The following is a 13,545-nucleotide window of genomic DNA, read 5'->3' on the forward strand; positions in this document are numbered from 1 at the left end:
TATGTACAACACAAAGAGAGAACCCTATCCTATACTATGAACAAAGCATCAATATTGGTTCATGGACTGTAACAAATGTACACCTTAAGGCAACATGTTAATTACAAAAACTGAGGGGAAAGTCTGTGGGAACTATCTGTTCAATTTTTGGTAAACCCAAGTCTTCTCTTTGGCCACCTGATGCAAAGAACTGAGTCATTTGAAAAGACCCTGATGCTGGGAAAGATTGAAGGCGGGAGGAGAAAGCGACGACAGAGGATGAGATGGCTGGATGGCATCACCGACTCGATGGACCTGAGTTTGAGTAAACTCCGGGAGTTGGTGATGGACAGGGAGGCCTGGCGTGCTGCATGCAGTCCATGGGGTTGCAAAGAGTCGGATACGACTGAGGACTGAACTGAACTGTTCTCTAATAAAGTGTAATAATTAAAAGAGAGAGTAAATGAGCGAATCTATAACTGGATTTAATTATTGCCAGCTCTGAATCACACTCCAGCTTCGGGCCCCAAGACCCCATGTACAAAACCAAGCTGATGTTTGATTTCCGTGCTCGACCCGAGCCGGAGGGCAGCGCTCTGGTAGTCCAAAGTTTCTGCGCACTGGGACACTCAGGCCTGAGATGAGCTAAACATCAACCCCCGCCCCCCCCGCCCCCGGTGCCTACACCAGCGCCAGGTCCAGCTCACCGGATGCCGACCCCCCATCAGCCCCTAGGCAGCCCATCCAGCACCTCCAGCCCTCCCCTGTCCACGTGCTCTAACCTCTCAGCACCTAGGCCACGCCCACGCACGCCACTGGGTCTCCGATTGGACGGCTCGAAGTAGGTGTTGCCGGAAGGGGTGAGTCTGATTGGCCGGGCGGGGCCTATGGCGTTCGGCGAATATGGCGGAGCGCGCGAGGAAGCGGCCCTGTGGTTCCGGTAGGTGGAGGGATGTGCGAGCCCTGCGGCAGGGCACCGGGCTGGGGTTAAGAGATAGAGCCGCGTGGGGCCCCGTGGCGGGGCCGAGTCGCCCCTCCAGCTCCAGGCTCGTCGCTGCTCCGCGGCCGGAGTCCCCGAGCTTGTTGCCTGCTTGTGGCCTCAGTAACCCCTGTGCCGATGAGCAGCGGAGGTGGGAACCGGGGTTTGAGTCGGAGCCGGGACAGCGTTGGTAACTCATTACCTTACCGGAGTGAAAGTGAAGTCGCTCAGTCGTGTCCGACTCTTCGCGACCCCATGGACTGTAGACCACCAGGCTCCTCCGCCCATGAGATTTTCCAGGCAAGAGTACTGGATTGGGTTGCCGTTGCCTTATGGCCAATGGCAACCTTGCCGGAGTCCTTAGTGGCAACTCTGCCCGGGGTTCGGATTCGGAAGGCGGGACCCGGCTCCTTCCCGAGCCCTTTCATGGCGTATCTCTTCTGATAACCAGGGCGGCAGTGGGCAAGTCCTGTCCCCCTGAACCTATTTCCTCTTCTCTCCAGTAGGAACTCATTTAACAATTTACTGAATGCTTACTATGTTCCAGCTATGGTCTCAGGCACTGGGGGTACATGTCCCTGCCCTCCTGACGCTCTCTCTTGGGCAGTATTGTGTGTGTGTGTGTGGGGGGTGCCCCTCGTTTCCTCACTACCCTCATTTAAAGGGGCTTCCCTAGTGGCTCAGACAGTAAGGAATCTGCCTGCCAATGCAGGATCCCCTGGAGAAGGAAATGGCTACCCACTCAGGTATTCTTGCCTGGAGAATCCCACAAACAGAGGAGCCTGGTGGGCTACAGTCCATGGGGCCGCAAAACAGTTGGACACGACTGAGCACTAACCAACAACAGCTCATTTAAACAGGAGACAGCTGGGGAGCAGCAAGTGGGAACACCTCCCCCGCCCCAGCTCAGGTGTGACCATTCAGCCTCACTCCTGTATCTCCCCCAACTCCTTCTCCAGGGTGAACGTGGCCAAAGAGTAGAGTGGCGGAAGTGGAAGCAACAGAGTAAGTCAGGGACTAGGGGGTGGAGGTGGGCCCTGGCGGGGCTGGGCCCAATGGAGAGCTAAGTGTCTGTGCTTACCTCCCCACCGCCCATCAGTGCACAGCTGAATCTTGGGGAAAAGCCACCAGGTTTGTCCCCTCTAGGTCTTACTAGTACCCAAAATGGGGACGAGGAGGCCAGAAGCCCTGGAAGGCTTCTCTGGCTGCTCTCTAGGCAGCATTGGAGTCCCCAGGCTGACCTACTGAGAGGACACCACCTCCTGGGCTGTTCCAAGTCTTTCCCACCTCCAAGTCACTCTTCCCTCCACCAATTGTCCTCTTATCCAGAAAAAGAGGAGAAAAAGAAGGGGAAGGATCTCAAGATGACAAAGAAACTGGAGCGGCAGCGAGCGCAGGAGGAACAGGCAAAGCGCCAACAGGAGGAAGAGGCAGCTGCCCAGAGCGAGGATCGGGGTGAGCGAGCCGGGTCCTGGGCAGGGCAGAGAAGGGCGGAAGGGCCCTTAGGGGCCACTGGGCCCAGACATCTTGTCCTGATGGAGAAACTGAGGCTTGGAAAATGGGAGGGACCCAAAAAGCTGAGCCCTAACCTCCTACTTAGGTGGATTTCAGTTCTCTGGAGGGTAAGTGTCATATATCATAACTTCTAGAACCTCATCATTGTAATGGCTGATTATACTTTTTTTTAAGCTCCTTTAGCCAGACTTTATTGTTTGAATATTTGCAACTGCTATTCTATACACAAATTTTAATTTCTTACAAAACTGTATATTCCATATTGCTAGGTCACTTCACTCTCCATTTTTATGCCACATTTCCATCCAGATCTATTTCCAAATCACAATCTGCCTGTTGGTGTGTTGTCTTATTTAGTTGCTGAGTTGTGTCTGACTCTTGGCGACCCCATGGCCTGTAGTCTACCAGGCTCCTCTGTCCATGGGATTCTCCAGACAAGAATACTGGAGTGGGTTGCCATTTCCTTCTCCAGGGGATCCAGGTTTTGAACCTGGGTCTCTTGCATTACAGGCAGATTCTTTACCACCTGAGCCACGAGGGAAGCCCCCAGCTGTTAACACCCACTTCTATCCAGGGAAAGAAGTATATAGATACAATTTTACAGAAGTGAGGCTGCTTAATCCATGCACTTCTGGACCTGGTTTTTCTAATCCCACATTGTGTCCTTCTGTACATCTGCATCTACCCTAACAAATTGTATCTTTCCTGCTTGGTCAGCCCCAGAATTCTGGAGTATTCAGTTCAGTTGCTCAGTCGTGTCCAACTCTTTGCAACCCCATGAACCGCAGCACTCCAGGCCTCCCTGTCCATCACCAACTCTTGGAGTCTACCCAAACCCGTGTCCATCGAGTTGGTGGTGCCATCCAGCCATCTCATCCTCTGTCGTCCCCTTCTCCTCCTGCCCTCAATCTTTCCCAGCATCAGGGTCTTTTCCAATGAGTCAGCTCTTCGCATCAGGTGGCCAAAGTATTGGAGTTTCAGCTTCAGCATCAGTCCTTCCAATGAACACCCAAGACTAATCTCCTTTAGGATAGACTGGTTGGATCTCCTTGCAGTCCAAGGGACTCTCAAGAGTCTTCTCAAACACCACAGTTCAAATGAATCAATTCTTTGGCGTTCAGCTTTCTTTATAGTTCAACTCTCACATCCATACATGACCACTGGAAAGACCATAGCCTTGACTAGAGGAACCTTTGTTGGCAAAGTGATATGTCTGCTTTTTAATATGCTGTCTAGGTTGGTCTTAACTTTCCTTCAAAGGAGTAAGCGTCTTTTAATTTGATGGCTGCAATCACCATCTGCAGTGATTTTGGAGCCCAGAAAAATAAAGTCAGCCATTGTTTCCACTGTTTCCCATCTATTTGCCATGAAGTGATGGGACCAGATAGTTTTCTGAATGTTGAGCTTTAAGCCAACTTTTTCACTCTCCTCTTTCACTTTCATCAAGAGGCTCTTTAGTTCTTCTTCACTTTCTCCCTTAAGGGTGGTGTCATCTGCATATCTGAGGTTATTGATATTTCTCCCGGCAATCTTGATTCCAGCTTGTGCTTCCTCCAGCCCAGTGTTTCTCATGATGTACTCTGCATATAAGTTAAATAAGCAGGGTGACAATATACAGCCTTGACGTACTCCTTTTCCTATTTGGAACCAGTCTGTTCCCTGTCCAGTTCTAACTGTTGCTTCCTGACCTGCATACAGGTTTCTCAAGAGGCAGGTCAGGTGGTCTGGTATTCCCATCTCTTTCAGAATTTTCCACAGTTGATTGTGATCCACACAGTCAAAGGCTTTGGCATAGTCAATAAAGCAGAAATAGATGTTTTTCTGGAACTCTCTTGCTTTTTCGATGATCTAGCGGATGTTGGCAAATTCTCTCTGGTTCGTCTGCCTTTTCTAAAACCAGCTTGAACATCTGGAAGTTCATGGTTCACGTATTGCTGAAGCCTGGCTTGGAGAATTTTAACCATTACTTTGCTAGTGTGTGAGATGAGTGCAATTGTGTGGGAGTTTGAGCTGTTTGGCATTGCCTTTCTTTGGGATTGGAATGAAAACTGGCCTTTTCCAGTCCTTTGGCCCCCGCCGATTTCACGGGTGTTTTTAGTCGGGAGTATTAGGGGCCTTATTTTACTCTGTAAGCCCAGTGGTTGTGGTGACAGCAGGGACAGAAGCTGAGCACGTCTGCTTTCTCAGACACCAGGAAAGCCCTTTATCTCATGTGGCTCCCTTTGGACGATTCTGGGAGCACAAGTGTGGTACTTTTTCTGAAGTCTGCTGTTCTGCCTTTTGTATGACCTTGGGTCATGTATTTGACTTCTTTAGGCTAAAGGTTCCCTGACTGTCTGTGGGGATCATGGTAGTACCTACTTCCTAGGGTTATTGGTTAAGTTTATACCCATAAAAGGCACGAAGAATTATTATTATTATTGTTTAATTTTGGGGAGGCTGCTCTGCAACATGCAGGATCTTAATTCCCCAACCAGGGATTGAACCCATGCCCCTTGCATTAGCAGCACAGAATTTTAACCACTGGACCACTGGGGATGTCCAGTAAGAATAAATACTCTCATTATTATCCCATTTTGATGCCTGGAGAACTGAGGCAGTAGGGGGCAGAGGATGTGAATATAGGTCAATGCCTCTAACCACTCCCTGTCATAGCTAGTGGTACATCCTGTTTATGGGAGCTCTGGAGACCCCCAAGTTCATTTTCTTCCTGGGGAGATTGAGATCTATGCTACTTATTTCAAAAATCCTCCCCGTAAGAAAACTTTCTAACTCTAGGCCCTAGGATTAGAGGAAGGGAGGGGAGAGATGGCCCTGGCTGCTCCAGCTGACCATGAACACCCTTGTCCTCCCCAGGGCGGCACTACACCCTGAGCGTGGCTCTGCCAGGCTCTATCCTGGACAATGCCCAGTCACCGGAGCTTCGCACCTACCTGGCCGGCCAGATCGCCAGAGCCTGCGCCATCTTCTGTGTGGATGAGATCGTGGTGTTCGATGAAGAAGGCCAAGATGCCAAGTGAGGGGCCTCCAGCAGGTTCCCGGCAGGTGCAGGGAGAAGGGAAGGGCTGCCAGGATTGGCTGGGCTGCACTTCTTTCCCCGCCTTCTTGCCTGGCCGAGAATCCTGTCTGAATGCCCCCACTGTCACCCTGGTGGGTCGAGTAGCAAAGCAGGGGCACTGCTGAGGTCATACTTGGGGTGGGAGAGCTCTCTAAGAGAACCCGGTGGGCTGGACCCCTGTCTTTCTCTCCTAGGACTGTGGAGGGGGAATTCAGGGGAGTTGGCAAGAAGGGGCAGGCGTGCGTGCAGCTGGCCCGGATACTGCAATACCTGGAATGTCCACAGTAAGGACAGATCCCCCAGACCGGAGCGGAGGGGCAGTCACGGTGCAGGTTGCGCGGGACATGGCCTCCCTGGGAACTTCCTGAGCTCTGCGTTCTTTCCTAGGTACCTAAGAAAGGCCTTCTTCCCCAAGCATCAGGATCTGCAGTTTGCAGGTAAGGCTGGGGGAGGGGACCTGACCCCCATTTCGCATGGATCCTCCTCCAGGCCCTGAGAACTCATGGTCCAGTTGGGAAAGCAAGACCTGTGCCTCATGGCACACTGAGCTGGATCCTGGACCAGCGTTCCCAACCTCATCACCCACCCACCTGCCCCACCCCCCGCCACCCCCGTGCGCCTCTGCACCTCCCAGATTCTTCCTGGCCCCTCTACAACCGCAGGGCTCCTGAACCCCTTGGACAGCCCTCACCACATGCGTCAAGATGAGGAATCTGAGTTCCGAGAGGGTGTTGTGGTGGACCGGCCCACCCGGCCTGGCCAGGGCTCCTTTGTCAACTGTGGCATGAAGAAGGTAGGAACTGGAGTGGGTATTGAGACATGCTTCCCAGACACTCCCTGGGTTTGGAGGGCACGTAAGGGGATCCCTGGCCCCGGGCCTCTCTGCCTGCCAGGCCCCCACTGATTTAGATTTGAGCCAGAGAAGTGCCTAAAATAGGGCTCAACAGATAGAGCCAGGAGCAAAATTTACTGGTTTGGTTTTTTTTTGAAAAGCATATCAACAGAAGCGAGCCTTTGTGCTAAAAACAAACCAAAACAAAACCCTGCAAAATCAAGTTCAGAGTCTCTCTGGGGCTGTTCCAGTGTGATGCCAAGCTCTGGATTGGAGCATTCATTTCCCATCTATTAATCTCATGTCTCCTAGAGTCAGAGGCAGAAACATTTAAATGTATGGGGATCCCCTCCCCTCAAAAAGAACAGACCTGAGAGAACTGGCCGAAAGCAGACCAGGATACCCAGACTCAGATGAACGGAGAAACACATGTGAAACCCTCCAAGGAGAAAGCCATTCTAAATTCAAAACTGGGACAAGGGACTTCCCTGGTGGTCCCGTGTTAGGACTGAGCTTTCACTGCCAAGGGCACTGGTTCAGTCCCTGGTCAGGGAACTAAGATCCCAGAATCCCGCAAGCTGTGCATCGAGGCCAAAATAAATACATAAATTGGGACACAACACAGACATCAGGGGTCCTTCATCACAGCTCGCACGTGGTCAGCATTCACTTCATCCCAACCCCGTGCAGTGTAACAATAGCTGTTGTTTATGGAAAGTCTTCTATTGACAGATGAGGAAACCAAGGCTCAGAGGAGTTAAGTGACCACATAAGCACCCCAAAATGTAGGAAACTGGGATTTTATCCCAGAAATACTTCCTGCTTTGTGCCAGGCCTGGACTGATCCTTTTCACCCATATCATGGGGTAGTCATTTTGCAAGAGTGGTCTTTTGTGAGCAGGTCTGGCCCCAGGCTCTGGGGAGTAGGGCACAAAGGGTGACCTGGACCCCTGAGATGCCCCCGTGTCTGGGAGAGGAGTGACCCCTGCTGTCCTGCACTGGGGGTGGGGGTAGAGCAGCAGGTTTTTTCTGGCTTTCTCCCAGGAGGTGAAGATTGACAAGAACTTGGAGCCTGGACTTCGGGTGACAGTGCGGCTCAACCAGAACCAGCTCCCAGGTATCCTAGAGCGTCCCCAGCCCAGCCAGCCTGCGGGCTCAGGGCCACTTCCTGCCACTTCCTTGTCCCCTCACCCCATCTTTACAGCATGTCTGCTTCCTCTCCAGAAAGTAAGACCTACCGGGGGAAGGTCGTGTCGTCGCAGGACCCTCGGACCAAAGCTGGTCTCTACTGGGGCTACACAGTCCGCCTGGCCTCTTGCCTCAGTAAGCACAGAGCCTCCTCCTATGAACATCTGTCTTCTCTCTGTCTGGGGGACCTCAGAGAGCCCTGCTTGACCCAGAAGTCAGACTGGGATACTAATCCTGCTAACATGCTGTGTGTCCTTGGGCAAGTGCCTTTGCCTCTCTGGGCCTCAAGTGCACTGCCTGGGATGCTTTTAAGGACTCCTGAGGCAAAGCATCTTTAATGATGTCTGCCGTGGGGCTGGGAATGGGGGCAAAAGGGCCAGAGGAGTCAAAGGTATGCCATTTATTTTTGGAGTTCCTTCCTCCCCAGCCTCTGCTGTTCTCCAGGCTAGCTCAGGCACAGTCTCTGCCCGCTCCATCCCTGACTTTCCAGCAGGAATGCAGGCTGTGGCTCCCTTGTTGCCACCACCACCCCCCCACACACACACGCACCCAAGTGACAGTGGCTTGGGGGGAACAGGGTCCCCAGTGAGCTGGCCTCCCCGGCAGGTGCTGTGTTTGCTGAGGCCCCCTTCCAGGACGGCTATGATCTGACCATCGGGACGTCAGAGCGAGGCTCAGATGTGGCCTCTGCCCAGCTTCCCAACTTCAGGTGGGTCCAGCCAGGGGGCAGGGCACGGAGCAGGGGACCGGACTGGCGGGGACACAGCAGAACGGGCTGGGCCCTGCTACGTATGGGGGCGCTGAGAGCCCTGTGGGTGGCATTCAGAGGGCCGTGATGGGCAGCCAGTGATCCCCTCCTGTGGGCAGCAGGCACGCTCTCGTGGTGTTTGGGGGCCTCCAGGGGCTGGAAGCTGGAGTGGATGCCGACCCCAACCTGGAGGTGGCTGAGCCCAGCGTCCTCTTCGACCTGTACGTCAACACCTGCCCCAACCAGGGCAGCCGCACCATCCGCACAGAGGTGAGCCACCCACCTCCCTGACCTCCCGGCCCTGCCTCTTCACCACCAGCAGGGCCCAGAGCCCCTCCCTCTGGCCAAGGGGGTTGCAGCTCTCTCCCTGTCCCTCATCCCGTCCGGGGCTGCCCTGAGCCAGCCTTCTGGGGCAGTCCCCTCACCCCCTCAGCCTCTCCCTACAGCAGAACTACAGCAGGGACGAGCTAAGAGTGAGCTGGAAGCCAGGAATGCTGATTTTGGTGCCCGTCCAGCTGCTCCCAGGCTGGCTGACCCAGGACACCCACCACCCCTGCTCTGGGCCTGTTTCCTTAGCTGTATGCTCCGTGTCCCACTCCCTGTGTCTGACCGTGGTGGGCAAGGCAGCCCTCCTCGCCGGCACCTGTCTCCAGGGGGACAGGATGCAACCTTCTCTCAGAGCCTTCCACCTGGGCAGCATGGAACGCTGTGCCTGTAGGCACCTGCTGGGGTGCCTACAGTGGTGACCAAACACGTGGACAGCCTCAGTCTCCCTGACCCCAGGAGCCCGGCCAGGGCCGGGTACTGTGCACTTCCAGTCTCAGGCAGGAACCCTTGCTCCCACACTTCCGAGGGCCCTCCTGCCCATCACCTCCCCCTCCCCGGCTGACCCTGGGAGGTGGGTATTATGATCAGCCCCATTTTACAGACGAGGAGACTGAGGAGCAGAGAGGTGAGGCCCTTTCCTGGCAGGGCCTGCAGGTGGCCAGTGACAGTAGGCGAAGCTGAACCTGTCTCCCCCCTCCCCACCCGCCTGCCCTGGACCCTGCTGATGGCAGCATACCCCATGGGCCGGGGTCCTGGGCGGTGCCTCCCCACCCGCCTGCCCCGGACCCTGCTGATGGCAGCATACCCCATGGGCCAGGGTCCTGGGGAGTGCCTCCCCACACCCCCCAGACCCTGCTGATGGTAGCATATGCCAAGGGCCGGGGTGCTGGGCGATGGGGCCACAGCCTGTTGCTCTGCTTGTCTTCCAGGAGGCCATCCTCATTTCCCTGGCTGCCCTGCAGCCTGGCCTTACCCAGGCAGGTGCCCGGCCCAGCTGAAGGTTCTGTGGGGCCCAGGATGGCAGAAAAGCAGCAGTGAAGCCAGAGGTTCCCACAGGTTACCTGGACAAACATACTCGAGACTTGCTTCCAAAAATAAGGACTTTTCAGTTCACTCAGCCCCTCAAGCCCACAGTCCAGCTGGGGCTGCCCTTACTTGCTGCCAGCAGTGATGGCCTTCAGGCTGCCCGCCCGTGCCAGGATGTTTGGCACAAAGAGCAGCCCGGAGGCCCGCTCAATGCTCTCAATGGGCACCAGGAAGTGCTCCAGCGGGATTGCCTCATCCACCGGCGCGTTGGGCATCACATAGGAGCGGAGTTCTATCTGCCCACCTGCCGCCTCCAGGATCAGCACCTTGAAGAAGTGGGTGGGCACCGCCACGTGGTTCTTGCCAATGACTTGGTACTTCACGTAGGACTTCCCGTCAGCCTCCGTCCTGTAAGCAGACCCAGGCACATGGCCTTTCAGGACTCCCAGGGGCTTGTTCAGACCCAAGGCCACCACCTCCAGGAAGCCTTCCCTGATTGGACCTCCAGTTTGTGTCACCTGCAGGACCACCCTCTCCGCATGAGGCTTCTCTGCCTTGCTTGGCTCACCCAGGAGACTGGGAGCTCCGGCAGGGTAGAGACTCATTCCTCCCCTGTTTCCTCATGTCCGACACTGTGTTCAAGGAGAGTGGGTGGTGGCAATAAACACTGCAGAAAGAATCGGGCCTTCATTCACATCCTCCTTGTGGACACTTGACTAATGTCTATCTCTCCCTGTGGAGGTGGAGGATGTGATAGCAGAATGCCCAGCACCAGCACATGGCCTGGGGCAGAGCAGGTGCCCAGAACACTGGACAGGTGACTCTGGCTAAGTTTCCGAGGAGTCCACTCCATTTCAGCAGCCCAATTAAAGTGTATCAGTGCCTCCGCAAGCCTGTGCTGAGTCCTTACTAGGGTGACATCCACCATCCCACTGTCCCTTAAACAACCATCTGGTAGATAACAGGTATTATCCCCATTTTACAGGAGAGGATGTTGAGGTTGTTTGCCCAGGGCACCCAGAGACTGAGGCTTTGCTGGTGACTCAGTGGTAAAGAACTCGCCTACCAATGTAAGACAATGTGGGTTTGATCCCTTGGTCAGGAAGATCCTCTAAAGAAGGGAATGGCAATTTTCCAGTATTCTTGCTCGGGAAATCCCATGGACAGAGGAGTCTGGCAGGCTTCAGTAGCCCACCAGGCTCCTCTGTCCATGAGATCACAAGAGTCAGACACAACTGAGCGACTAAACAAAATCAAGCCCAGAGACTAGGTGACAGGGCCTGGGTTCCGACCCCAGCAGAGCCAGCTGCTTGGCCACAGTGCCTTGCCTCACTCATCCCAGTCCTCAGCAGAAAAATCATCCAGCAAGCCCAGGGAGCTCAGTCCTTCCGTCTGGGAGGCCAGGCAAGCTGCACAGGGACAAGAGTGAAGGCTCAGCGTCAGGAAGACAGAGTTCAAAGCTGGCTTCAGGAAGGGATGCCCCCAGCAGAGGAGACGGAAGGTGAGAACCCCATGCAAGGGTTGCTATCTGGGCAGAACATGAGTTAGGTGGCTGTGACAAGCGATGATATAGGAGAGGAACAAGGGCAGATTCAGGGCTTGGTACACACAGGCAGAGATGTGGGTACCCCAAAGTTCTCTGTAGAGTAGAATCGGGGGCTCAAGGTAAGGAATGGACAGACTTGCCCAGAAACCAGATGAATGGGGACCTAGCGGTCTTGACACAGAGCCTGGGGGGAGCCTGGGTGGGGTGACCGGGAGGTGCCACTGTCCCCAGGCCAGCCCAGCTCTAGCCTTACCTGGGCAGGAAGAGTGGCCCGGTGCAGACATAGACATTTTGGTAGGTGCGGGTCAGACTGCGGCTGTACTTTTCCAGGTTGTTCCAGGCATTTTGGTTGAGGTGCGGCACCTGGCAGGAGAGAGGGGCTTCTGTGAGACTAGCTGGGACACTTGTAGTCAGAGGGCTGCCCCAGGCCTAGGGGCAGGCACTAGCACAGAGCCAGAAGGTTCCAGCAGGGGGGTAGGGGTGGGGAAAAGCATGCAGAGGAAAGGAAGGTTCGTGGAAAGAGAGTCACTTGGCCCAGACAGCTCACAGCGGTGCTAGCTGCCCCCAACCCAGATTGGGAGAACTAGCATCCCAGGTCTCCAAGCTGTTTCTCAGCCCCAAAGAGCCGTATGAAAGGGCAAATCTCCCAGAGAGAAACAGGCTTGTTCCTGCCCCAGGAGCTCATGGGAAGACCAGCTCTTTCAACCATCTCTCCCTTCCTTCTCCCAAAGTCTGAACTGCAGAGCCCAGCAGGGAAAGTCAGAAATCTGACTCCACCACCTGAGCTCTCAGGTCCTCAGCACAGTGTCCAGTCAAATGGGTGGGGGTCTCTGCTCCTGGGTGAGCACCAGTCAGCTCAGAAGCTGGGACCTCACAAGTCTCACTCAGAGCCCCACCATCCATCTCCAGGCGGGTGTCAGGCCCTGGTGGGAACAGGGCTAGAGGAAGGACGGCTAGTTCAGGGTGCACAGTGACTGCTCCTAACGGCCACTGCGGGCACCTATCTATCCTTTTACTCCCGGAAGGCAGGCAGGGTAGGGCGATGGAGTAAAAAAAGCTCAGGGTCCCCTAGACAGACTGCCTAGGTCTCCTCCCACGGTGTGACCCTGGGTCGGTCACTTTGTCTCGCTGAGACTTTCCTCATTATAGCTCTTCTTTACTAAATGCTTGCCAAGAGCCAGGAAGCGTGCCCTGTACTTTCATGTATGTAGACAGTTATCTTCAGTTCCTCGGCGCTACTGCAAGAGGCAGGTGAGTAACAGTTTCATCCTGATTTCAGGGAGGCACCCAGGGCCCTCGGATTAAGATCAGAGAGCCCTGGGTGCTCAGTGCCCCACCGCTCCATCCCTCCCGCCGGCGGCGCGCGGTGCTTGTGGCCAGGCGCCTGACCTAGAGGGCGCACAACTCGGCAACTCTCCCATTCTGCAAAGGGGAAAATCGAGGCTTAGAGGCGAGCGTTGGCATCGATTTCCGCCGCCGGGGTGGGGGGTGGTGGCGGGGGGCGGCGCAGGCGTTACCTGGGGCGCGACGTTGCTCAGGTAGAAGGTGTCGTCCATTGCCTTCTGGCTCCAGCGGTGGTTGGCCGCGGCAGCGAGGTGGCCGCGGTCGAAGCCGCTGCCGCGGTAATCGGCGTTGGTGGCGCGGTGGTACGCATGCACCGAGTCGTCCTCGTGGAAGTCGCAGGAGCTGCGGTCGCCGTCGCCGCGGAGCCCCTCGGGCCGCAGCTGCTCGACCACCCAGAGCGCGCCGCGGGTGCGCGGGTCGTAACACAGCACGTACGACGCGCGGCTCTTGAGTTGCGCCACCCCGGGCAGCCCATACTTGGCTAACTCGCCCGGGCCGCCACCCGCGGGAGCCCCTGGCACCGCGGGAAGCCCCGCCGCCGCCGCCACTGGCAGCACCGGCAGCCGGCTCAGCAGCCCCGGCGTCGCCCGCGCGTCCGCCCGCTGTCGCCACCAGCTCTCGGCAGCTGCACCCAGCCCTGCGCCCAGGGCCAGAGTCAAGCCGGCCCGAAGCAACTGCATGGCCGCGGATGGTGGCCGAGCGCGGAAGGAGGGCCGGCCCGCGGCGCTGAAGGGACGCCGCGACCTCAGGCGTCCGACCCGGAGGCTCTTAAAGGAGCCGCACAGGCCTGCGGGGGCCCACCACGGGGATGGAGCGGAGCGGAGGCGTGAGGCGGCGGAACGTGGGTCCCTTCCACTCACGAACGCTCCGAGGTACTGTATAGTCCAACAGTTGGGGGTCTGTGCCCACCTAACTGGACGACCGGACGCCCTTTCTTTGCCCCTTTAGGACGCGGAGCAGAGGGGAGGGGGCGTGGCATCACCACCACGGCTCATGATTGGCC

General features: G+C 56.0%; 2 protein-coding genes across 4 annotated transcripts; one reads left to right on the forward strand and one right to left on the reverse strand.

Moving 5' to 3' along the window:
- Positions 1–838: 838 nt before the first annotated feature.
- SPOUT1 (SPOUT domain containing methyltransferase 1) lies at positions 839–10,331 on the forward strand. 3 transcript variants are annotated; one of them, XM_070378879.1, is made up of 12 exons: positions 839–917; positions 1,917–1,963; positions 2,288–2,413; positions 5,330–5,489; positions 5,726–5,815; positions 5,919–5,968; positions 6,194–6,324; positions 7,408–7,480; positions 7,588–7,686; positions 8,158–8,260; positions 8,422–8,569; positions 9,556–10,331. In XM_070378879.1, exons 1-12 carry the CDS (start codon positions 883–885, stop codon positions 9,622–9,624), a joined length of 1,131 nt encoding a protein of 376 aa, XP_070234980.1. In that variant the 5' UTR covers positions 839–882; the 3' UTR covers positions 9,625–10,331. The 3 variants fall into 3 exon arrangements, with proteins under 3 accessions (XP_070234980.1, XP_070234981.1, XP_070234982.1); XM_070378880.1 differs by having other exon boundaries at positions 2,288–2,401; XM_070378881.1 differs by lacking the exon at positions 839–917 and adding an exon at positions 924–1,109 and having other exon boundaries at positions 1,918–1,963.
- On the reverse strand, positions 9,713–13,488 carry ENDOG (endonuclease G). Its single transcript, XM_070378882.1, has 3 exons — positions 12,716–13,488; positions 11,452–11,561; positions 9,713–10,060 (listed from the first exon to the last, which is right to left on the reverse strand). Exons 1-3 carry the CDS (start codon positions 13,220–13,222, stop codon positions 9,778–9,780), a joined length of 900 nt encoding a protein of 299 aa, XP_070234983.1. The 5' UTR covers positions 13,223–13,488; the 3' UTR covers positions 9,713–9,777.
- Positions 13,489–13,545: the final 57 nt, after the last annotated feature.

Source organism: Bos mutus, chromosome 11 (assembly GCF_027580195.1).
Source record: "Bos mutus isolate GX-2022 chromosome 11, NWIPB_WYAK_1.1, whole genome shotgun sequence".
Classification (NCBI taxonomy): Eukaryota; Metazoa; Chordata; class Mammalia; order Artiodactyla; family Bovidae; genus Bos; species Bos mutus.

What these genes read in the sequence shown, in the direction of transcription:
- SPOUT1 (XM_070378879.1), top strand. Translation starts at nt 883, where the DNA reads ATGGCGGAGCGCGCGAGGAAGCGGCCCTGTGGTTC. An exon ending in TCAACTGTGGCATGAAGAAG is followed by an intron (nt 6,325 to 7,407) that starts GTAGGAACTGGA and finishes GCTTTCTCCCAG; the next exon opens with GAGGTGAAGATTGACAAGAA. An exon ending in GCCCAGCTTCCCAACTTCAG is followed by an intron (nt 8,261 to 8,421) that starts GTGGGTCCAGCC and finishes TGTGGGCAGCAG; the next exon opens with GCACGCTCTCGTGGTGTTTG.
- ENDOG (XM_070378882.1), bottom strand. Translation starts at nt 13,222, where the DNA reads ATGCAGTTGCTTCGGGCCGGCTTGACTCTGGCCCTGGGCGCAGGGCTG. An exon ending in TGAGCAACGTCGCGCCCCAG is followed by an intron (nt 11,562 to 12,715) that starts GTAACGCCTGCG and finishes CTCTCCTGCCAG; the next exon opens with GTGCCGCACCTCAACCAAAA. An exon ending in GGGCCACTCTTCCTGCCCAG is followed by an intron (nt 10,061 to 11,451) that starts GTAAGGCTAGAG and finishes GTCTGCTTACAG; the next exon opens with GACGGAGGCTGACGGGAAGT.